Here is a 25,714-nt window from a genome sequence, read left to right as displayed (position 1 = left end):
TTTATTTATTTATTTATTTTTGGCTGTGTCGGGTCTTCGTTTCTGTGCGAGGGCTTTCTCTAGTTGCGGCAAGCGGGGGCCACTCTTCATTGCGGTGTGCAGGCCTCTCACCATTGCGGCCGCTCTTGTTGCGGAGCACAGGCTCCAGACGCGCAGGCTCAGTAATTGTGGCTCACGGGCCTAGCCGCTCTGCGGCATGTGGGATCTTCCCAGACCAGGGCTCGAACCCGTGTCCCCTGCATTGGCAGGCAGATTCTCAACCACTGCGCCACCAGGGAAGCCCTGTCTTCTGTCTTTGAAATGAAGAACACTGCAAGCAAAATTGTTTTGTGATTTAAAAATAACACCTGCTTATTATCACTTGTCATCCTCTTACCTAGAGATAACCACTGTTAGTGTTTTATGTTTCTTTTTTGCCTGTGTGTGTGTGTGTGTGTGTGTGTGTGTGTGTGTGTGTGTGTGATCCCCACCCTAAATTGGGCTAATATAGATATAGTTTCTTATCTTAGGTTAAAAAAGATATTTGTTTCTTCCAACTGCAAAATACTTTAGTTCATTCATTAATATAAACTGAACGCCTGCTATGCTTATGATAAAAATTAAAACCTTACAGAAATGTATATTGCTTTTTTTCAGTTGATACGGTATTTTGAACACGTAATTACTATAGTCATTACAAATGTTTTGTTGTTTTTAAGGCAGTGTTAAAAACTGCAAGTATTGCCTTGACACATAATAGGTATTCAATAAATATTTGATGAACAGATGAAATTGGATACTTCCAACATGTAACCATACCAAAATTTATTGAAAAAACATGCCTATTGTTGAATATTTAAGTTTCTGTGTTTTCACTATCATGAGTAACACTGCAGTGATATCACTTTGTGTATGTCTTATCTGTATTTTTGATTATTTCTTTGAGGTAAATTCCTAGAAATGGAATTACTTGGTCAAAGAACTGGAAGGTTTTGTTTTGTTTTGTTTTTTTTTGGTTGCACCAGGTCTTAGTTGAGGCCCGCCAGCTCTTTAGTTGCAGCACGTGGGCTCCTTAGTTGCAGCTCGCTAGCTCCTTAGTTGTGGCATGCATGTGGGATCTCGTTCGCTACCAAGGATCGAACCTGGGCCCCCTGCATTGGGAGTACAGAGTCTTATCCACTGAACCACCAGGGAAGTCCCAACTTTAAGGTTCTTGATTTGCATCCTAAAGTTGTACCAGGTCACACTTTTATGAATTGTATGTTCTTTTTTTTCTTTAACTTTTTTTTCCTTTTTTTAAATTTTTGGCCACGCCGCACAGCTTGCAGGATCTTATTTTAATTCCTCGACCAGGGTTAGAATCCACACCCTCGGCAGTGAAAGCATGGCGTCCTAACCACTGGACCGCCAGGGAATTCCTAAATTGTATGTTCTTTGCCCTTTGTTCATATATCTACCAGTTTTTGTTTTGAAAAATCAACTTATATGAGTTCTAAATATTAAGAACCTTAAGCATTTATCATATTTGAGGCAGAAATTTATAGTTTATTGTTACCTTTCAATTCTCTTTTTGGCTTTTGTTTACCCTTCTTTTTGTAAAATTTCAAACCTACACGGAAGTGGAGAGAACAGTATGATGTACCTTTTGGCACCCATTCCCCAGCTCCCTCAAGAATCCTCACATGGCAGTCTCATTTCATCTATGCTGCCACCTGCACCCCTTCCCCCAGATGGTTTTACAGTAAATCTCAAACATACTGCTTCATCTGGAAAATAATTTAATATGTATCTCTAAAAGATATAACTCTTTATTACATAACCAAAACACTAATATCATACCTAAAAAACTAATAATTCATTTAATATGATCAGATATCTAGCCAGTGTTCAAATTTCTCCAGCTGTCTCAAAAATTTTTTTTTTTTTTACAATTGGTTGGAAAATTAACATCCATACAAAGTTCAACTTTTTGGTTTGCTATGTCTTACTTAGGTCTTTTAATCTTAAGACTCCCTTATCTCTTTCTTTTTTCTTGCCATTGTTGAAGAATCTGGATCATTTGTTCTATAAAATTTCCTACATTCTGGAAAATTTCAATGCAATTGCTAACCCTAACCCTTGGATGTATTTTTTTTTTTTTTTTTTGGTAATGTCTGAAACATTTATATTAACATATTTCCATACAAATAATCCAAAGAAAGTTTAGTATTAGTTGTTTTTTTTGTTTGTTTTTTTATACTGCAGATTCTTATTAGTCATCAATTTTATTTTATTTTATTATATTTTTTTTTGCTATGGCAACAGGAATTTTATTTTATTTTTTGTGTTTTTTTTTTTATACTGCAGGTTCTTATTAGTCATCAATTTTATACACATCAGTGTATACTTGTCAATCCCAATCGCCCAATTCAGCACACCCCCATCCCCATCCCACCGCGGTTTTCCCCCCTTGGTGTCCATACGTTTGTTCTCTACATTTGTCTCAACTTCTGCCCTGCAAACCGGTTCATCTGTACCATTTTTCTAGGTTCCACATACATGCGTTAATATACGATATTTGTTTTTCTCTTTCTGACTTACTTCACTCTCTATGACAGTCTCTAGATCCATCCACGTCTCAACAAATGACTCAATTTCATTCCTTTTTATGGCTGAGTAATATTCCATTGTATATATGTACCACAACTTCTTTATCCATTCATCTGTCGATGGGCATTTAGGTTGCTTCCATGACCTGGCTATTGTAAATAGTGCTGCAGTGAACATTGGGGTGCATGTGTCTTTTTAAATCATGGTTTTCTCTGGGTATATGCCCAGTAGTGGGATTGCTGGATCATATGGTAATTCTATTTTTAGTTTTTTAAGGAACCTCCATACTGTTCTCCATAGTGGCTGTATCAGTTTACATTCCCACCAACAGTGCAAGAGGGTTCCCTTTTCTCCACACCCTCTCCATCATCTGTTGTTTGTAGATTTTCTGATGATACCCATTCTAACTGGTGTGAGGTGATACCTCATTGTAGTTTTGATTTGCATTTCTCTAATAATTAGTGATGTTGAGCATCATTTCATGTGCTTCTTGGCCATCTGTATGTCTTCTTTGGAGAAATGTCTATTTAGGTCTTCTGCCCATTTTTGCATGGGGTTGTTTGTTTCTTTAATATTGAGCTGCATGAGCTGTTTATATATTTTGGAGATTAATCCTTTGTCCATTGATTCGTTTGCAAATATTTTCTCCCATTCTGAGGGTTGTCTTTTCGTCTTGTTTATGGTTTCCTTTGCTGTGCAAAAGCTTTGAAGTTTCATTAGGTCCCATTTGTTTATTTTTCTTTTTATTTCCATTACTCTAGGAGGTGGATCAAAAAAGATCTTGCTGTGATTTATGTCAAAGAGTGTTCTTCCTATGTTTTCCTCTAAGAGTTTTATAGTGTCTGGTCTTACATTTAGGTCTCTAATCCATTTTGAGTTTATTTTTGTGTATGGTGTTAGGGAGTGTTCTAATTTCATTCTTTTACACGTAGCGGTCCAGTTTTCCCAGCACCACTTATTGAAGAGACTGTCTTTTTTCCATTGTATATCTTTGCCTCCTTTGTCATAGATGAGTTGGCCAAAGGTGCGTGGAATTATCTCTGGGCTTTCTATCTTGTTCCATTGATCTATGTTTCTGTTTTTGTGCCAGTACCATATTGTCTTGATTACTGTAGCTTTTTTTTTTTTTTAATAAATTTATTTATTTGTTTTTATTTTTGGCTGTGTTGGGTCTTCGTTGCTCTTCATGGGCTTTCTCTAGTTGCGGTGAGCGGGGGCTACTCTTCCTTGCGGTCCATGGGCTTCTCATTGTGGTGGCTTCTCTTGTTGCAGAGCATGGGCTCTAGAGTGCAGGCTCAGGAGCTGCAGCGCACAGGCCCAGCTGCTCCGTGGCCTGTGGAATTCTCACAGGCCAGGGCTCGAACCTGTGTCCCCTGCATTGGCAGGCGGATTCTTAACCGCTGAGCCACCAGGGAAGCCCCGATTACTGTAGCTTTGTAGTATAGTCTGAAGTCAGGGAGTCTGATTCCTCCAGCTCCGTTTTTTTCCCTCAAGACTGCTTTGGCTATTCAGGGTCTTTTGTGTCTCCATACAAATTTTAAGATGATTTGTTCTAGTTCTGTAAAAAATGCCACTGGTAATTTGTTACGGATTGCATTGAATCTGTAGATTGCTTTGGGTAGTATAGTCATTTTCACAATATTGATTCTTCCAGTCCAAGTACATGGTATATCCCTCCATCTGTTGGTATCATCTTTAATTTCTTTCATCAGTGTCTTATAGTTTTCTGCATACAGGTCTTTTGTCTCCCTAGGTAGGTTTATTCCTAGGTATTTTATTCTTTTTGTTGCAGTGGTAAATGAGAGTGTTTCCATAATTTCTCTTTCAGATTTTTCATCATTAGTGTATAGGAATGCAAGAGATTTCTGTGCATTAATTTTGTATCCTGAAACTTTACCAAATTCATTGATTAGCTCTAGTAGTTTTCTGGTGGCACTTTTAGGATTCTCTATGTATAGTATCATGTCATCTGCAAACAGTGACAGTTTTACTTCTTCTTTTCCAATTTGTATTCCTTTTATTTCTTTTTCTTCTCTGATTGCCCTGGCTAGGACTTCCAGAACTATGTTTAATAATAGTGGTGAGAGTGGACATCCTTGTCTCATTCCTGATCTTAGAGGAAATGCTTTCAGTTTTTCACCATTGAGAATGATGTTTGCTGTGGGTTTGCCGCATATGGCCTTTATTATGTTGAGGTAGGTTCCCTCTATGCCCACTTTCTGGAGAGTTTTTATCATAAATGGGTGTTGAATTTTGTCAAAAGCTTTTTCTGCATCTATTGAGATGATCATATGGTTTTTATTCTTCAATTTGTTAATATGGTGTATCACATTGATTGATTTGCATATATTGAAGAATCCTTGCATCCCTGGGATAAATCCCACTTGATCATGGTGTATGATCCTTATAATGTGTTGCTGGATTCTGTTTGCTAGTATTTTGTTGAGAATTTTTGCATCTATATTCATCAGTGATATTGGTCTGTAATTTTCTTTTTTTGTAGTATCTTTGTCTGGTTTTGGTATCAGGGTGATGGTGGCCTCATAGAGTGAGTTTGGGAGTGTTCCTTCCTCTGCAATTTTTTGGAAGAGTTTGAGAAGGATGGGTGTTAGCTCTTCTCTAAATGTTTGATAGAATTCACCTGTGAAGCCATCTGGTCCTGGACGTTTGTTTGTAGGAAGATTTTTAATCACAGTTTCAATTTCATTACATGTGATTGGTCTGTTCATATTTTCTGTTTCTTCCTGTTTCAGTCTTGGAAGGTTATACCTTTCTAAGAATTTGTCCATTTCTTCCAGTTTGTCCATTTTATTGGCATAGAGTTGCTTGTAGTAGTCTCTTAGGCTGCTTTTTATTTCTGCGGTGTCTGTTGTAACTTCTCGTTTTTCATTTCTAATTTTAGTGATTTGAGTCCTCTCCCTCTTTTTCTTGATGAGTCTGGCTAAAGGTTTATCAATTTTGTTTATCTTCTCAAAGAACCAGCTTTTAGTTTTATTGATCTTTGCTATTGTTTTCTTTGTTTCTATTTCATTTATTTCTGCTCTGATCTTTATGATTTCTTTCCTTCTGCTAACTTTGGGTTTTGTTTGTTCTTCTTTCTCTAATTCCTTTAGGTGTAAGGTTAGATTGTTTATTTGAGATTTTTCTTGTTTCTTGAGGTAGACTTGTATAGCTATAAACTTCCCTCTTAGAACTGCTTTTGCTGTATCCCATAGGTTTTGGATTGTCGTGTTTTCATTGTCATTTGTCTCTAGGTATCTTTTGATTTCCTCTTTGATTTCTTCAGTGATCTCTTGGTTATTTAGTAACGTATTGTTCAGCCTCCATGTGTTTGTGCTTCTAACGTCTTTTTCCCTGTAATTCATTTCTAATCTCATAGCGTTGTGGTCAGAAAAGATGCTTGATGTGATTTCAGTTTTCTTAAATTTACTGAGGCTTGATTTGTGACCCAAGATGTGATCTATCCTGGAGAATGTTCCATGCGCACTTGAGAAGAAAGTGTAATATGCTGTTTTTGGATGGAATGTCCTATAAATATCAATTAAATCTATCTGGTCTATTGTGTTATTTAAAGCTTCTGTTTCCTTATTTGTTTTCATTTTGGATTATCTATCCATTGGTGTAAGTGAGCTGTTAAAGTCCCCCACTATTATTGTGTTACTGTCGATTTCCTCTTTTATAGCTGTTAGCAGTTGCCTTATGTATTGAGGTGCTCCTATGTTGGGTGCATATATATTTATAATTGTTATATCTTCTTCTTGGATTGATCCCTTGATCATTATGTAGTGTTCTTCCTTGTCTCTTGTAACATTCTTTATTTTAAAGTCTATTTTATCTGATATGAGTATAGCTACTCCAGCTTTCTTTTGATTTCCATTTGCATGGAATATCTTTTTCCATCCCCTCACTTTCAGTCTGTATGTGTCCCTAGGTCTGAAGGAGGTCTCTTGTAGACAGCATATATATGGGTTTTGTTTTTGAATCCATTCGGCAAGCCTGTGTCTTTTGGTTGGAGCATTTAATGCATTCACGTTTAAGGTAATTATCGATATGTATGTTCCTATGACCATTTTCTTAATTGTTTTGGGTTTGTTTTTTTAGGTCCTTTTCTTCTCTTGCGTTCCCCACTTAGAGAAGTTCCTTTAGCATTTGTTGTAGAGCTGGTTTGGTGGTGCTGAATTCTCTTAGCTTTTGCTTGTCTGTAAAGCTTTTGATTTCTCCATCGAATCTGAATGAGATTCTTGCCAGGTAGAGTAATCTTGGTTGTAGGTTCTTCCCTTTCATCACTTTAAGTATATCATGCCACTCGCTTCTGGTTTGTAGAGTTTCTGCTGAGAAATCAGCTGTTAACCTTATGGCAGTTCCCTTGTATGTTATTTGTCATTTTTACCTTGCTGCTTTCAATAATTTTTCTTTGTCTTTAATTTTTGCCACTTTGATTACTGTGTGTCTCAGCGTGTTTCTCCTTGGGTTTATCCTGTATGGGACTCTCTGCACTTCCTGGACTTGGGTGGCTATTTCCTTTCCCATGTTAGGGAGGTTTTCGACTATAATCTCTTCAAATATTTTCTCGGGTCCTTTCTCTCTCTCTTCTCCTTCTGGGAACCCTATAATGCGAATGTTGTCCCAGAGGTCTCTTAGGCTGTCTTCATTTCTTTTCATTCTTTTTTCTTTAGTCTGTTCCGCAGCAGTGAATTCCACCATTCTGTCTTCCAGGTCACATATCTGTTCTTCTCCCTCAGTTATTCTGCTATTGATTCCTTCTAGTGTAGTTTTCATTTCAGTTATTGTATTGTTCATCTCTGTTTGTTTGTTCTTTAATTCTTCTAGGTCTTTGTTAAACATTTCTTGCACCTTCTCGATCTTTGCCTCCATTCTTTTTCTGAGGTCCTGGATCATCTTTACTATAATTATTCTGAATTTTTTTTCTGGAAGGTTGCCTATCTCCACTTCATTTAGTTGTTTTTCTGGGGTTTTATCTTGTTCCTTCATCTGGTACATAGCCCTCTGCCTTTTCATCTTGTCTGTCTTTCTGTGAATGTGGTTTTTGTTCCACAGGCTACAGGATTGTAGTTCTTCTTGCTTCTCACCTTGGATGTATTTTATAAATTTATTTTTGGCTGCATTGGGTCTTTGTTGCTGCGCACGTGGGCTTTCTCTAGTTGTGGCGAGCAGGCTTCTCATTGCAGTGGCTTCTCTTGTTACAGAGCGCAGGCTCTAGGCACACAGGCTCAGTAGTTGTGGCTCGCGGGCTCTAGAGCGCAGGCTCAGAAGTTGTGGCGCACGGGCTTTGTTGCTCCGTGGCATATGGGATCTTCCCACACCAGAACTTGAACCCGTGTCCCCTGCATTGGCAGGCAGATTCTTAACCACTGCACCACCAGGGAAGTCCCTAATATGTTCTTTTATTCCCTGTATTTCCTGTGAATTGATAACTTTCTCTAGGGCAGTGCTAAGAGAATTTTCCATGATGATGGAAATCTTCTATATCTGTGCTATTTAATACAGCAGCCAATAGCAATATGTGGTTATTGAGCACTTGAAATGTGACTAGTGTGACTGAAGAACTGAATTTTAATTTTTAAAAAGTTTTTAATTAACTTAAATGTAAAGAGCCTCATGTGGCTACCTTACTGCACAGTGCAGTCTAGAGGCTTGATCAGAGTCAGGTTTGAATTTCTTCCCCCCTGCAACAGTACTTCATAGTTGGGAGTGTGTATTTGTTACTGCGTCACACTGGGAGGCGTAGGGTATCTGATGGTCTTTCCATATGTGATGTTAAGATCAACCAGTGGCTTCAGATATCGTCAGGCTTATCTTCCATTTTAAAGATTCCTCTGAGCCTTTAGCTAATGATTTAGTAGCCATTGCTGATCATTACTTATATCTATTATTTCAATAGGGGTGGTAAATTTTGAGTTTTTCCAATGCTATCATTTTTCTACATTTATTAGCTAGAATTCTACTACAAAGAAGAAAATTTTCCCGTAAACTATTTATCTTGAAGTGTAGTCTATATAGGGAAGGAAGGATAAATGATTGATTCTTTCCCTTTATCCGTTTTCAGAGTGTTGAGTTGCTTTTCTAGTATTCTCCCACAGTGACTTGAGGTTCTTTTTTTTTTAACTATCATTAAGAACATACGAATTTTATATACTTAATGTGTAATATGTTTCAGTCTATTATAGATTCATTGTTGTTCAGATTGTCCAGTGGGAACACCTTCACATTGGCTCCTCTGTCCTTTGGACATGGCCCCAGTAGTACTTGTTGCAGCAGAAAGCAGTCAAGCTGTTTCTACCTCATCTTGAACATTTTCTTCTCCAGAGCTAGAATCAAGCATTTCTTCACAAAGCCTTATTACTTGGTAATGGGTAAAAGTATTAGAAAACAGATTAGTTACTGGGATTTGTCATTGTTTTTAGGCCTTTTCAATGGATTAAACTAGGAAATGTGTTGTGTTTTTTTTTTTTAAGGTGAAAATGCATCATTAATTAATGCTGATCTTTTCCATTTGAGTATAGGGTTACAGCATTTATTTAACTTCTTTACTTTTATGCATGTATCATTTTTATCCCATATTGAAAATCTCAGTTTCTAAATTAATGAACATTACTTACTTACCTTACCCTACTGTCTATAGTAAAATATAGGTGTGTATATATGTAATATATATGTGTAATTTCATAACATGTAATTTCAAAATAATAATACCAATACTAACAATATGATTGCTGATAACAGTTTAAGATTTGCAGTTCTTGGGACTTCCCTGGTGGTCCAGTGACTAAGGCTCTGTGCTCCCAATGCAGGGGGCCCTGGTTCGATCCCTGGTCAGGGAACTAGATCCCACATGCCACAGCTAAAGATCCTGCATGCTGGAACTAAGACCAGGAGCAGCCAAATAAATAAATAAATATTTAAAAAAAAAAAAAAAGATTTGCAGTTCTTGGACTTCCCTGGCGGTCCAGTGGTTAAGACTCCCCCTTCCAGTGCAGGGGGTGCAGATTAGACCCCTGTTCAGGAAGCTAAGATCCCACATGCCTTGCGGCCAAAAAACCAAAACATAACTAACAGAAGCAATATTGTAACAAAGGCTTTGTAATAAAGACTGTGAAAATGGTCCACATCAAAAAAATCTTAAAAAAAAAAAAAAAGATTTGCAGTTCTTTTTGCCTACAGCTATATACCACTAAGGGATGTATGATTAAATTACTGTTTCATTTCACTTGAAATAATTCTCCTTATTGTTAAGCTACCAACTTGATAAACAGTTGGGTTCATTTGTTTCATTTTTGCTTTTGATTTTTAAGAGTTTTTTCCAACTGGATTTAATTTTATTTTATACTTATTTAAAACATTTACATGATTCCAGAGTCAGAACTACAAAACAAGGTATATTTGGAGAAGTCTGGCTTCCTTCTCATTTGCTTCCACCCTGTTCTTGTCCTGTCTGCCAGTGGTTGTTTCTGTTAGCGTACGGGTGTTGTATCTGTTCCTTAAAAACAAAAGCAGGGGGCTTACCTGTGGCGCAGTGGTTAAAAATCCGCCTGGCAATGCAAGGGACGTGGGTTGGAGCCCTGGTCCGGGAAGATCCCACATGCCACAGAGCAACTAAGCCCATGTGCCACAACTGCTGAGACCACGTGCCAGAACTACTGAAGCCCGTGTGCCTAGAGCCCTTGCTCCGCAACAAGAGAAGCCACAGCAGTGAGAAGCCCGTGCACTGCAACGAAGAGTAGCCCCCGCTCGCCGCAACTAGAGAAAGCCTGCGTGCAGCAGCGAAGACCCAACACAGCCAAAAATAAATAAATAAATAAATTTATTGAAAAAACAAATACAGGGAATTCCCTGATGGTCTAGTGGTTGGGACTCCACACTTCCATAACAGGGGGCACGGGTTCAATCCCTGGTTGGCGAACTAAGATCCCACAAGCCAAAAAAAAAAAAAAAAAGCATAAATATATATATATATATATATGGGGTGTGTGTGTATATATATATATATATATATGTATATAATATACACACACACACACACACACACACACACACACATGGGGGTATATGTTTGTGTGTATGTATATATATATATCCCTTCCCAGATAAAAGATAACTTGCTATATACACTGTTCTGGACCCTGCTTTTTTGCACTTAACAGTTTACCTTGGAGATCACTGCTTTGAAACATGTAGTTTTCTTCACTTATTTATGTAACTGCATAGCACTCTGTTCTGTTGCAACCATAGTTTATGACAGTTATTTTTAAGGTCTTTATCTTTTTTTTTATAAATTTTTTATTTTTATTTATTTTTGGCTGCATTGGGTCTTTGTTGCTGCACATGGGCTTTCTCTAGTTGCAGCGAGCAGGGGCTACTCTTCGTTTCAGTGTGTGGGCTTCTCATTGTGGTGGTTTCTGTTGTTGCAGAGCACGGGCTCTAGGCGCACGGGCTTCAGTAGTTGTGGTGCACGGACTTAGTTGCTCCACGGCATGTGGGAATCTTCCCACACCAGGGCTTGAACCCATGTCCCCTGCGTTGACAGGTGGATTCTTAACCACTGCACCCCCAAGGAAGCCCTTATGACATTTTTGATGTAAGAATGCTTTGGGTTTTTTCCCCTCACTTAATCCACCTGGAATTTATTTGATGGTTGGTGGGAGATAAAGATCTTTATGCTGTAAAATATTCATACTATTTTACTACCACTTTCTCTCCTGATTTGTAAATATCTCTTATCACACTAAATAGTATCCTAGGAGCTCTTTCTCAGTATTCTTGTTTTTTTTAATTTTTTATTTTATATTGGAGTAGAGTTGATTAACAATGTTGTGTTAGCTTCAGGTGTACAGCAAAGTGATTCAGTTATGCATATACATGTATCTATTCAGTATTTTTTTCTGTTTCCTTGATTATGTGTTTTTATTCTTATATCAGGATCATTCTAATTTAATTGATATAGCTTTTTAATACATTTTAATACGTAAAAGACAAAACTTATCATGAATATCCTGTAGAATTTTTTTGTTGCTGTTGTTTTACTATCTGGGACAAGTTGGTTTAATGTAAGAATTCAGGGACTTCCCTGGTGGCGCAGTGGTTAAGAATCCGCCTGCCAATGCAGGGGACACGGGTTTGAGCCCTGGTCCGGGAAGATCCCACATGCCGTGGAGCAACTAAGCCCGTGCGCCACAACTACTGAGCCTGCACTCTAGAGCCCGGGAGCCACAACTACTGAGCCCACGTGCCACAACTACTGAAGCCTGCGCGCCTAGAGCCCGTGCTCCACAACAAGAGAAGCCACTGCAATGAGAAGCCTGCGCACCGCAAGGAAGAGTAGCCCCTGCTCACCACTACTAGAGAAAGCCCGCGCGCAGCAATGAAGACCCAACGCAGCCAAAAAATAAATAATTAAATAAAATAAAAAAAGAATTGGCTACCATCTTTAAAAAAAAAAAAAAAAAAAGTTATTCCAGCCAGTGTTGGTGAGAGCATTGAAAAATCTCTCCGTCAATCCTGTGGATGTGATGGTAAATCGGTATTACCTTTAAGAGAACAGAAAATAGTAGGTATCAACGTGTTGAATGTGGGTACTCCACTGGCACAATTCCAGTTTAGAAATTTGTGGACTTGTGTGAGGTATGATTCAGCACCTCAGGTACCTAGGAAATAACCATTAAACCCTGCCTCTGTCACTGTGACAGAACGGCTTTCCCACAGCAGAGGAGCAAGCTGTGGCTGAGAGAGCGCTGCAGGAAATGCGGGACCTCCTTGTGGACTTGCAGCAGGAAATCGCCAGGGCCTGTGAGGACAGGAGGAGGCAGGATGAAGAGGAGGCCCGGGTAAAGCGGCAGGAGTCACAGGTGCGGCAGGGGCCAGAGGTCCGCAAAGAGCCCCCAGCTTCCAGGCAGGGCCCAGGAGGGAAGCTGAATGAAGGTGGGTCTTGGTGTGGAAATGGTACTTCAACTTGATGTGTAAAAGTTTCAGAATGGGAAAAGAAACAAGACGTGTTTTGAGCATTATATTTAAGCTACAGGACAATTTACCAGAACTTTTACATAATGTAAAATTCAGTACTTTCAGTGAATTACATTTAGTTTTCGTTGATGTGGAGCCTGACGTCAGATTCCAACATTTGCCGTGAGGACTTGAAATTCTGTATAATTCTAGTAGATGTATTATTCCAAGTATTGCTGCTACTGAGTATTTTAAATAAGTATGTATAGAATATATGTTTATTGAATACATAAGAGCATCGATATAGCATAGTGGTTCAGAATGCTGCCTTTGGAGCCAGATCAGTGGGAATCTAGTTTTTGTACTTCCTGGCAATGTGACTTTGGCAAGTTACGTAACCTTTCCATGACTGCTTTCCTTATCTGTAACATGAAGATAATAATAGAATCTACCTGATAGGATTATTATGACAGTGAAAGCAGTTAATACATATATAAGGTGATTAGAACAGTACCTGGCTCATATTAAATGTTTAATAAATTCTCCTATTATGAAATCCTTTCTTTCATCCCTCAGACCTCCAGGTGAAGGTGCAAGACAGTACAATGCAGTGGTACCAGCAGCTGCAGGAGGCCTCCCGTCAGTGTGTGTTGGCCTTTGAGGGACTGAGCAACAGCAAAGACAGTCAGGTACGAGGGGTGGGAGTTGGGAATTCTCTGGGCCGCATGGTGCCACCCACAGCCTTGTGTCCCAGAGGAATGTAGCTAGCGTGTCACATTCCCTAACCGTAAGGGCATCTACTCAGCTCTTCAGAACACAGTCTGCCTTCTCACTGCTCTCTTCTGGCAGGCCAAAAAGATCAAGATGGACCTCCAGAAGGCTGCCACCATTCCAGTGAGCCAAATCTCCACCATTGCAGGTTGGTCAGAGGAATTAAGAACACGGCACTTCACTTCATCGTACAAGTATTTTTTGAGATTCCAAATCCACTTATCTGTAAGGTTCCCATAAATAGAATGTGTTTCAACAAATGTTGACCGTTGGATTAGGTATATAAGCTATATGCATATAGCTTACTCTCCTTTGTTTTCTCTCAACATGTAGAAGGTAATCATTATGTGTTTGTTGACACATTTAAAAAAAAATAAGCTATATATTAATAGTAAATTATTGGGGGCTTCCCTGGTGGCGCAGTGGTTAAGAATCTGCCTGCCAATGCAGGGGACACGGGTTCGATCCCTGGTCCAGGAAGATCCCACATGCCCTGGAGCAACTAAGCCCGTGTGCCACAACTACTGAGCCTGCGTTCTAGAGCCCGTGCTCCGCAACAAGAGAAGCCACCGCAGTGAGAAGCCCGCGCACCGCAACGAAGAGTAGCCCCCACTTGCTGCAACTAAAGAAAGCCCGCGCGCAGCAATGAAGACCCAAGGCAGCCAAAAAGAAAAAAAAGTGAATTGTTTAGGAAGGCTCTTACCTAAAGTTAGAAGTTATTGCAGAAAGCACCCCTAAGGGAACCTAGGATGTGACTTGTATTCTTTGCTTTTTGTCCTACAACATTAGCTTTTCCAGACTCGAAACTTGCTTGTTAACACTTGAGAACGCTTTCCTTTTCTCTCCAGAGACGTGAGATTTAGAGAGGAAGAACCAGACAGGGGAAAGACCCCTTTTTCTTCTTCTTTAGAAACAGAGGTTCATTTTCACAGAGCTCAGATGTGGAAGCCTCCACAGTACAGACTGTGCTGCCCAGGGGCTGGGGAGCACGTGCAGTGGGCAAGCTGCTCTGACTTAGCCTGGGTCCCAGTTCCCTTGAGTAACTTGTGCCCAGAAAGCATAAGCAGTTGCAGTTCCTGCCCTTGAGAGGCTACGTGACAGAACTTCCATATCACGTGGCTGCCTGGAATTCCTTCTGGAACAGGGCAAGATCTAAATAAGTAAACACGTATCACTTTCTAGAACTGAAAGTGCCATTTCCTTTGATAGCCAAGGCAACGGGGGCGAGGTTGACTGAACAGCCGTTCCACACCTTCGCTGCTCTCCTCAGGCTTATCCTCAAGTCTTTACCCCTCAGTTGACCGCAGGCAGCCCTGCCTCCTCCTTCATCAGGAAAATCTGAGACGCCAGGTGTGAGATCCTCAGATGCGCCCCCTTGCACCGATACACAGCTGTATTTACCTCTTCGTCTCCTGCTTCAAAAGATGCGGTACCCTTCCGGCCCACACTTACCCTTCTGCCTGAGTCTTGAACGAGGCTCGGGAGCCTTATTCTCATCCCCTCCCATCTCCTTCAAGAGAGATCTCTCCTGTTTTCTGCAAAATTACTCCCTTTTACAGGCTCCATTCCCTTTAAACATGCCTGTCACTCACATTCTAAAATCTGTTTCTTTTGATTCTGTGTCTTCTCAGTATTTTCTAATTTTCTTGTTGCCTTTTGGTTAATTTATTTACTTTTGGCTACACTGGGTCTTCGTTGCTGTGTACAGGCTTTCTCTAGTTGCAGCAAGCTATTCTTGGTTGCGGTGCATGGGCTTCTCATTGTGGTGGCTTCTCTTGTTGCAGAGCATGGGCTCTAGGCACGCGGGCTTCAATAGTTGTGGCTCATGGGCTCAGTAGTTGTGGCTCACGGGCTTAGTTGCTCCGCAGCATGTGGGATCTTCCCGGACCAGGGCTCGAACCTGTGTCCCCTGCATTGGCAGGCAGTTTCTCAACCACTGCACTACCAGGGAAGTCCCCATGTTGCCTTTTGGTACCATTGATTATTCCCTCCATCACCTCTACTCCTCTGGTTTCCGCAGCAGCATTAATTTCCAGCTTCTCCTCCTCCCTCTCTTTCTCCTTTGTGGGTTCCTCAGTCTCCTGCCCCCACATCAGTGGTAAGTGTGTCCTCAGGGATGTGCTTCCATCCCGAAGTTCTTCTCATTCTAAAGACCCCCCATGGCGTCAGACTTGACCTCTGCGCACATGACACCCAGATTAGTCGCTGGGTCATTCCTTTCCTTTGAGCTTCAGGTTCCCTCTCTCCAGCTACCCGAGGGGCAGCTCTGCCTAGATGTCCCTCAGCTTTGTCAGGTTTAGAACGTTCCGATGTGAACTCATCATCTTCCTCTTGCCTGCCTTTTCTCCTGTTCGCTCTAAGTAATCAATAGCACCTTATCTACTAGGTCACCTTCGTTGAAACCTGCGAGTCATCCCCCTGACTGCTTCCTCTAGTTCATTCTCTATATCTGATTAGACTCTAGTTTTGCCATTCTTCATTTTCCTGCCTATTCCATAACTATGTCCCTTTGTCTCCATCATTATTGTAAGCCCTTTAAGAGCTTACAGCCCAGTCAGACACAAACATTTTCTAGAGTTAGTGCCCAGTAAATGTTGAATGACAGAGAGAGGTGACCTAATTGCTGCCTCTTTAAAGGTGGGTGTCCGTGAGTAGTTAGATTCGGAGCAGAATTTAAAGAAGGATATGGTGCCGGTGTGGCATATGGGATGTGGGAGGCCATATCAGGCATAGGGTTGGGACCTGATTTTCCTAACTGGAGAGCCACGAGGAGAGGGGCCGGCTGGGGATTTGGCCAGTGGAACCCTTTGAAACCGTCAGTCAAGGAATAGTAGGGTATGACTTAGCAGGAAGGTGAGCTGAGTAAATTTGTATGGAAATGTACACATTTTAATATCTCAGTAAGGTTACAGTCTCTGTTTCTGTTTTTCTGGGATTATTAGCCTTGAGATTTCTGCTTAAGCAAAAAAAAAAAAAGAAAGAAAGAAAAGAAAAAGAAAGGAAAGGAAAAATGGGTGGGGTGGGGGGGGTTTGTTCTCAAGATAAAGCAGTTTTGGGACTTCCCTGGTGGTCCAGTGGGTAAGACACTGTGCTCCCAATGCTGGGGGACTGGGTTCGATCCCTGGTTGGGGAACTAGATCCCGCATGCATGCCGCAGCTAAGAGTCTGCATGCCGAAACTAAGAAGTCCGCACGCCGTAACTAAAAAAAAAGATCCTGCATGCTGCAAGGAAGATCCCACGTGCAGCAACTATGACCTGGAGCAGCCTAAATTAATTAATTAATTAATTAATTTTTAAAAAGCAGTTTCACAGAACCTATGGCAGGAATGGAGCTGGATCTCAGGAGCCAGAAATTTTAGGACCCTTTTCTCTCTCCTCTTGGCTTCCCTCTGTCCACCTCCATTCTAATTTTGTAGACTGCTGTTCTCGGGTCCACATAGCAGGGGCAACCCCACTGCTTACATGTGTATGTGTCACAGGAGCGGCCACTTCAAGGAGTCGACTCTGTCAGCTGGCTGATCAGCTCAGCGTGACTAGTCCTAATCTAACTAGCCAGTGTGGAAGATGGGGCGCACAGGATCTGTAATACAAATGTAGCTTCTGTGTTGCTGAGGATGGAGGAAGGCAGGTCCAAGAGAAGGGGGGAATCACTGTGAGTTGGGGAAGATCCTTTAGAAGGTTTTCCCTAGAGTTGCAAGTGACTTCTCTAGGGACATCCGCCACACCCGTGGCATCTGTAACAATTCAACACCTATTTCTATACTACTGTTCATCTCTCGGCTGTGTCAGTTTCAGAATTAGTTCACTCTGCAAATAAGGAATTCCTTCGAATAGTACCACGCTTTATGTACTTTCTCATCCCCCACAGCATGGATTTGATTGTCATACATTTTCCCGCATCTGTATTTTGGCTTTAGGCTCTGACTTTCTGTAGGGCTGCTCAGCTCGGTTTGTATAGAGGATTTGTTACTGCAGTGATGAAAAAAATAGATTGACTGCAGTTGTATCTTTTCACTAACTTTGTCTTTCATACCCAGGCTCAAAGCTGAAGGAGATCTTTGACAAGATCCACAGCTTACTCTCTGGAAAACCCGTTCAGTCTGGTGGGCGCTCTGTGTCCGTCACACTTAACCCACAGGGCCTGGACTTTGTCCAGTACAAACTGGCAGAGAAATTTGTGGTGAGGAACCTTGTTGCCAAAGGTATGGGAAGAAGAGGCTGGTGTACAACCTTTAAACCTTTCTCGAGTATTAACTTAAAATCACCCCCTCTCTGTGCTCCCAGAAACAAGGGGAGGAGGAAGTGGCCTCCCATCATGAAGCAGCATTCCCCATCGCAGTCGTGGCATCCGGGATCTGGGAGCTCCACCCCAAAGTGGGGGACCTCATCCTTGCTCATCTGCACAAGAAGTGTCCTTACTCTGTTCCTTTCTATCCAGCTTTCAAAGAGGGAATGGCTTTGGAAGATTATCAGAGGTGAAGTTGTTTTTCTCCTTACTCACTATCCCTAGAGTGATGAATGAAATAGAAATAGAACTGGGATTTGTTTCCTCTCCTCAGAACATCTCTTATGTACCTGGAACATTCTATCAGAGAATACAGTGTCTTTCGTGCAAACTGGATGGCTTTAGAATACTGGATTTAGAATCCAGGGGTCTTAGAATTTTATCCCTGCTTTGTCTTTTAATAGATTTGCAAAAATGGGGAAATCATTTAATCTCTTTAAACATTATTTTCATGACTTGTAGATGGGGGAAATGGTATCCATTACCTCCTGGGAATTTACTTCTCAGGGTTTACATGATGCACAGATTTGATAATAGATGTGAGTAGCATGTAAAAATGTATTAATAATAATGCTAAATGTAATAATAATATATTGTTACTTTTAGCCATAAAAAGTAATTGGTCACCCTCACTTTGGCCTTGTCACATTGAATATTTTCTTCCCACATAGGATGCTTGGCTACCAAGTGACGGATTCCAGAGTAGAACAGCAAGACAACTTTCTGAAACGCATGTCTGGGATGATCCGTCTCTACGCTGCCGTCATCCAGCTCCGGTGGCCGTATGGAAACCGACAAGAGGTAGTAGAAGCGGCTTAGTATCGATAATGAGAGGTTGGACCAGAGTCCGCATTAGTGTATCTTGCCTGCAGGAAACATTGGCCTTTCAGAGAGGCAGTCCAGTCACGTGATAAGTTAGACTGTTGCTGCTTCATAGGTGCTCTTCAGAGAAGTTGATGTTGATTATTAGGAAACTTTCGGATCATCAGAGTCATTTGTTCAGAGACCAGTTGGTGCCTTAGAGGCCATCTAGGTCACATACCTTACTTCACAGATGGACAGACGGAGGCTTAGCAAGCTGTAGTGATACACACTTGTCAATGACAGAGCCACGGCTGGGGGCCAGGGCTTTGACCTCCCAGCCCAGTCCTTTTTTCAAGGAATGGAGATTAGAGGGTTGGAGGAGTTGATGGACTTGGAAACCTAAAGAGAAAGGAATATAGGTTGATTGAATCCAAGAAGTTTTTATTGTGCATCTGCTATGTCCCAGGTTCTGTGCTAAAGATACCAAGAATAATAAATAAAATGTCTATGAGCGTAACTGTGGAATCCCTGAAACTGAAGCTGACAGCCCTGTGTTGAAGGGATGCTGTGAAGAATGTGTGGGTACCAATATATGCAGTATTTAAAAACAGAATTTGTTTGGCTTGTGTTGTTTCTGCCCTGTGGCATGTGCTTAGGTTAGATGATCTGGGGGTTCATGTCCTGTTGGTAATGGCTGGATGATAATGGTGGAAATTTAGATCTCTGCATAAAATGAGATTAAACAGTGACCAAGCCTCTCTCCTCCCAGATTCACCCTCATGGCTTAAATCATGGCTGGCGCTGGTTGGCACAGATCTTAAACATGGAGCCCCTGTCAGATGTGACAGCCACCCTCCTCTTTGATTTCCTGGAGGTACGTAATACAGGTATCACACGAGAGAGAGCCAGTGGTTGAAGCAGCCTTCGGCCACTGTGTGACGTGACTGGGAAAGGAATATAGAGATAGAGACTAATGGGAATTTCCTGGCGGTCCAGTGGTTAGGACTCTGCGCTTTCGCTGCGAAGGCGCAGGTTCAATCCCTGGTCAGGGAACTAAGATCCCACATGCCGCATAGCCAAAAAATTTTTAAAATACATAAATATATGTACAACAAAAGATACTCTTTTTACCTTTATCACTTAGGAAATTACAAGGATTTTAGGAGCTAAAAAAAAAAAAGAAATAGAGACTAATGGTGAACAGCATTAGGGTCCAGTGCCATAAATTTTTTCCTGATCCCCAAGACAAACCTAGCTTTTGATTTTTCTTCACAGTGTACTTTCCTTTTCTGTGTGGTTGTCTTCTCGTTCTAAAGAACAGAAAACTGTACATCCCAGTACAAGTGAAAAGGAATTTGTTTTAGGGATATAGAAATGACTCACTCCAGAATCAAGGGTAGGATGTGCGATTGAATCTCATCAGGGCCTGGAACCAGGAACTGGAATGTCACCAGGTAGCAAGGCAGCCTCCCTCTGGGACCACGTGGTCTTTCATGTCTGCTCTTCCTGCAGGTTGCCTCCTTCTTGCTCTATAAGCCAACTTTCTGAAGTTTTCTGTGCATAGTGGAGAAGATGCCATCCTGGGCTATATCCCTCAGCCTCAGTGTGATCACCCAGTGTAATGGGACTAATGTCCCACCATTGTGATTGCTAATTCCCAGGAGAGAAAATATGATTAACCAGCGTGGGTCAGGCACCAGTCTCACCTAGAAGGCTCCGTATAGTCCTAACTGCCTATTAGGGACCCACTATAGGGAAAGGGTAAGGGTTTCTGTGGAAAGGAGACAGTTCTTAAAGAATAAAGGCTTGGGGCACATGACATAACAAATCCGGGACCATTTGGCCTATAACGCCAACAGTTTCTAGTCACCTTAAAGCTCCTGAAGTCACAATATGGGAAGTATGTCATACCTTTAGAATCAATAGTAAAGTTTTTTTTTGTTTGGTTGGGTTTTTTTGAACTTTATTTTATTTATTTTTTATACAGCAGGTTCTTATTAGTTATCCATTTTATACATTTTAGTGTATATATGTCAATCCCAATCTCCCAATTCATACCACCACCACCATCCCCAGCGACTTGCCCCCCTTGGTGTCCATATGTTTGTTCTCTACATCTGTGTCTCTATTTCTGCCCTGCAGACAGGTTCACCTGTACCGTTTTTCTAGGTTCCACATATATGCGTTAATATACGATATTTGTTTTTCTCTTTCTGCCTTACTTCACTCTGTATGACAGTCTCTAGATCCATCCGCATCTCTACAAATGACCCAATTTCGTTCCTTTTTATGGCTGAGTAATATTCCATTGTATATATGTGCCACATCTTCTTTATTCATTCATCTGTCGATGGGCATTTAGGTTGCTTCCATGACCTGGCTATTGTAAATAGTGCTGCAATGAACATTGGGGTGCATGTGTCTTTTTGAATTATGGTTTTCTCTGGGTATATGCCCAGTAGTGGGATTGCTGGGTCATATGGTAATTCTGTTTTTAGTTTTTTAAGGAACCTTCATACTGTTCTCCATAGTGGCTGTATCAATTTACATTCCCACCAACAGTGCAAGAGGGTTCCCTTTTCTCCACACCCTCTCCTGCATTTGTTGTTTGTAGATTTTCTGATGATGCCCATTCTAACTGGTGTGAGGTGATACCTCATTGTAGTTTTGATTTGCATTTCTCTAATAATTAGTGACGTTGAGCAGCTTTTCATGTGCTTCTTGGCCATCTGTATGTCTTCTTTGGAGAAATGTCTATTTAGGTCTTCTGCCCATTTTTGGATTGGGTTGTTTGTTTTTTTAGTATTGAGCTGCATGAGCTGTTTATATATTTGGGAGATTAATCCTTTGTCCATTGATTCGTTTGCAAATATTTTCTCCCATTCTGAGGGTTGTCTTTTCATCTTGTTTGTAGTTTTCTTTGCTTTACAAAAGCTTTTAAGTTTCATTGGGTTCCATTTGTTTATTTTTGTTTTTATTTCCGTTACTGTAGGAGGTGGATCAAAAAAGATCTTGCTCTGATTTATGTCAAAGAGTGTTCTTCCTATGTTTTCCTTTAAGAGTTTTATAGTGTCCGGTCTTACATTTAGGTCTCTAATCCATTTTGAGTTTATTTTTGTGTATGGTGTTAGGGAGTGTTCTAATTTCATTCTTTTACATATAGCTGTCCAATTTTCCCAGCACCACTTATTGAAGAGACTGTCTTTTCTCCATTGTATATCCTTGCCCCTTTGTCATAGATTAGTTGACCATAGGTACGTGGATTTATCTCTGGGCTTTCTATCCTGTTCCATAGAATCAATAGTAAGTTAAGTTTGATTCACGTTTTCTGAAACACCTGGCTACCTGGCAGTCTGGTTAAATGGAGGTATTACCATATATGAGGAATGCTTCAGAAGAAAGCTGGATTTTAATTCCCTTGCTTAGCTGGCTAAGTGGCATTGTGGTTGAAATTCTTGATAGGAACAAAAGGCAAAGGTCTGATTGTCCTTTATGGATCTCTCATATGAGTGTGAATTTTCATTCTCTGCTCTGATGGTGCCCACCTTCCCCTCTAGGTGTGTGGGAATGCCCTCATGAAGCAGTACCAGCTCCAGTTCTGGAAGATGATACTTCTCATCAAAGAGGACTACTTCCCCAGGTATTAGACTTGTTGAGTAGACACCAGGGGATTTGGTAGGTGAAAACTTATGACGTCAGATACCGTGGCTGCTGTTACATGCTGTTTCTGACTCAGTTAAGCACCTGTGTTACATGTAACATCTGCTCCCATCCTTCTCCTCTTTGTTATTTGAATAAACGCTTCTGAAGTCTCTCTTAAATATTGTTGACTAAATAAAAAAAACAAATTAGGAAGATCTTGGATTCAGATACCTGACATTTTTTAAACTCTCTTCTTTTCTAAACTCCCCCAGATAATCTGGGATGGTGCTTACATGCAGTCATGAATGAAACCAAGGAGGCAAACCCCTTCAGTAAATCAGTTGGTGAAACTGATTGGTCAGCCAGTTTGCTTGACTCTGTTGTGGCATTCACCTTCAAGGACCCTTCTCATTCCTCTCAACTCAACTGGCCTTTCAAAGTGGGGAAAGGCATTGGCAGCGCCCATCCCACCTGGTCACAAAGACCTTGGAAAGGAACAGTGCTCTCTTCTCCTTCATCCACTTACTTGAAAAAAATGTTGAGGGACTTCCCTGGCGGTCCAGTGGTTAAGACTCTGTGCTTCCACTGCAGGGGGCATGAGAAAAGAAAAAAGAAAAGAAAAGAAAAAAATGTTGAGACCATTTAGTAGAGCGACAGCATCCAGTTTAGAAGACATGTCTGTGAGTCGTTTGATCTGCCCCTTCCTCCAGATCAGCAGGTCTCTTAACTCCTCCAAAAGATAAGTGTGAGTCATAGGTGTGACTCACCTGTCTTCTTTCTCTCCCTGTAGGATTGAAGCCATCACCAGCTCAGGACAGATGGGTTCCTTCATACGCCTCAAGCAGTTCTTGGAGGTAAGATGCCCTTAGACCAGCACGTCCCAGACTGTTGACCTCCAGTGCACCTGTGTCCGACGTGTCTTGCACATCCAGACTCTGACTGCGGTCTCTTCCTCTTGATTTTTCCGAACCCTACTTTTTTGTCCATCAGCCCCTCTTCACCTTAAGGGCTGCCATTTCATCGTCTTCCTACGCGTCGTTGTCCATACTGCCCGTGGGGAAAAGCTCTCCTAAGAGACGAATAAAATATATGTAATGAATCTTATCTCACTGATACACTGTTTGCATGTTGGCCAAGGTTCTTTTCTCAGCCTCAGGTCTAGGGGACAGGTAGGTGTGGTCACTTTTCTCCACGAGAACAGACTTCAGTTTGAGCCAGACTCCTCTCCTTTTTCCAAGTGCCAAAAAACTTTAAGAGGTGAATTTTGACAGATCATTGAGAACTCTGTGGTACGTCTGCCAAGACAGCCAACTGACTTCCAGTTTCCAGTAGCCCAGTTGGGGAAATTGCAGTAGTGAAAGGTGAGGCCAGGCTGTGGGAGATGAGAGTGGGACGGACATTAACAATACCCTGGCATTTGTCCTCCGCTGCAATTCATGCAGAAGGAGAAGTCTTATAGACAACCTTTTTTTTTTTTTTTCAATTAATTTTTATTGGAGTATAGTTGATTTACAATGTTGTGTTAGTTTCTGCTGTATAGCACAGTGAATCAGTTATACATAAACATATATCCACTCTCTTTTAGACTCTTTTCCCATATACGTCATTGCAGAGTATTGAGTAGTTTCCTGTGCTATATAGTAGGTTCTTATTATCTATTTTATATAGTGTGTATATGTCAGTCCCAATCAACCAATTTATCCCTCCCCCCACCTCATAACCATAAGTTTGTTTTCTACATCTGTGACTCTATTTCTGGTTTGTAAAGAAGTTCATTTGTACTATTTTTTTAGATTCCACATATAAGCGATATTATATGATATTTGTCTTTCTCTGACTTACTTCACTCAGTATGACAATCTCTAGGTCCATCCACATCGCTGCAAATGGCATTATTTTGGGTTTTTTTATGGCTGAGTAATATTCCATTGGCTATATATGTACTACATCCATAGGACTTACTTCCACTTGCTGTCCCTCAAAGTTTCTTCCAAACTTTAAGTGTTGGAAGCAGTGTTATCAGAGAATCATTCTGTTTTCTTTGTCTTTCCCTGACCAGAAATGTTTGCAGCGCAAGGAGATTCCTCTCCCCAAGGGCTTTCTGACTTCCTCCTTCTGGCGTTCCTGATGTTACTCCATCGCCCACCATCACCATTTTGTTGCAAAGGGACAATAATAAAGCAACTGAAGACAAGCTGTATTTGGGAGAAGTCATGTCAATATGTGTTTTGTGTATTTGTATCTTGTGACTAGGAGAGCAGATTTTCATGGGTCACAACTGTAGGAGGTCCTCTAGTAGATATGATGACTCCTTAAAGGAGACATGACAGAGTAAGCAGAATTGACCTTTCTCATTTTTGCAAAAAATTTGAAAACAAAATTAGGAGAAGAGTTTAGCACTTGATCTCACCCTTGATTTCCTTTGTCTCTAGTATCTTTCAGAAGGTAGGTTAATACCTTGACCATTTCACTCTGAGCTGAAGTGCTTTTCCCTCCACCACCACACCCCAGCCCCTCCCCACATGCTGTCCCCGTTCAGAATAATTCCCAGGAGGAGCAAAGACTCAAGGTCACCTTTAAAGTAGCAGTTAATAAATGAGGCCCAAACCCTCACATGCAGGACTGGGTTATGTTTGTTTTGCCTTAGTCAGCTTGTGAAGTAATTATAAATTCAGAAGAAATGCCTGGTGTAGACATGGGCTAAGTCAGTCCCAAATTGCCTCAGAGGTAGCTTAGTGTCTGGGATTAGGACTGTTAACACATGGTATATTGAACCAGGAAGCACTGTTTGTCCTCTTACTTTGGAATTTGGTTCCTGGATGACTCAGGATGCATGAACCAAACTTTGTTTTTCAATTTGAATTAAGATGGGCTGAGATGGAGCTTGCAACATTGTACATGAGCTGAGCATCCATAAGCAATGAATCAGGGGTTTAATAAAGATGTTGGGGAAGAATTGAGAACTGCCTTATAATTTTTTTTACATGTTCTGAGTAATGAATGATGATAGATTTGCCTGACTAAAGCCACTACAAAAATCCAGAGTCTGGCTGTTCAGATAAGAGTTGAGGTTTGCTTTATGGAAAGACTCATTCTCTTGGATCTATTCCTCTGTAGTAAATGTTGTATGTGGGGTTGTGTTTGTTGTGGAGGATTCCCTGGTAATTTTGAGTCGCTCGAAGCAACCCATTCTGTGAATTATTGACTGTAGTGCCAAAAGATAAGTAATAAAGCTTGATTTTTAAAAACCCCTTGCTGGTATCTAGTCGGTTCAGTATGATCAACTTCCTGTACCTGGAGCTGTGTAAATCATGAGGGGCATGGTGGTGCCCGAGTCTAGGTATAGAGTGGTATGTTGTTCCCTTTTTTGTCTTCTTGACCTTCACCTTGGGAAAGCTGCTTTTTTTCTGTCATTTCTTTTGTGGAATTATATACCAATAACTGACCCTGTTTTATCTAGCAGATGGGAAAGAATTAAAGTCTTTTGATGTGGACACAATGGAATGAACACTGGGGAAGGAGTCTAGAGACTTGGGTTCAATTCACTTTTTTAAAAAATTTTTTTCACATCTTTATTGGAATATAAATGCTTTACAATGTTGTGTTAGTTTTTGCTGTACAATAAAGTGAATCAGCTATATGTATACATATATCCCATATCTCCTCCCTCTTGCATCTTCCTTCCA

The 25,714-nt window shown here is 40.9% G+C and overlaps 1 protein-coding gene across 1 annotated transcript in view; it reads left to right on the top strand.

Moving 5' to 3' along the window:
- GLE1 (GLE1 RNA export mediator) overlaps positions 1 to 25,279 on the top strand; it is a 42,647-nt gene extending 17,368 nt beyond the window's left edge. The window contains exons 7-16 of the mRNA XM_082468344.1: positions 12,273 to 12,504; positions 13,102 to 13,214; positions 13,375 to 13,444; positions 17,335 to 17,477; positions 17,582 to 17,772; positions 18,254 to 18,383; positions 19,156 to 19,260; positions 21,944 to 22,026; positions 22,819 to 22,882; positions 24,088 to 25,279. Of these exons, the coding sequence (XP_082324470.1) occupies positions 12,273 to 12,504; positions 13,102 to 13,214; positions 13,375 to 13,444; positions 17,335 to 17,477; positions 17,582 to 17,772; positions 18,254 to 18,383; positions 19,156 to 19,260; positions 21,944 to 22,026; positions 22,819 to 22,882; positions 24,088 to 24,156 (1,200 nt within the window). The 3' untranslated portion in view covers positions 24,157 to 25,279. The remainder of the gene's footprint in view (positions 1 to 12,272; positions 12,505 to 13,101; positions 13,215 to 13,374; positions 13,445 to 17,334; positions 17,478 to 17,581; positions 17,773 to 18,253; positions 18,384 to 19,155; positions 19,261 to 21,943; positions 22,027 to 22,818; positions 22,883 to 24,087) is intronic.
- Positions 25,280 to 25,714: the final 435 nt, after the last annotated feature.

Source organism: Balaenoptera physalus, assembly GCF_965194825.1.
Source record: "Balaenoptera physalus genome assembly, chromosome: 7".
In the NCBI taxonomy this organism is placed as follows: domain Eukaryota; kingdom Metazoa; phylum Chordata; class Mammalia; order Artiodactyla; family Balaenopteridae; genus Balaenoptera; species Balaenoptera physalus.
The sequence above is the reverse complement of the archived record's forward strand: the minus strand, read 5'-3'. Positions and strand labels throughout refer to the sequence as shown.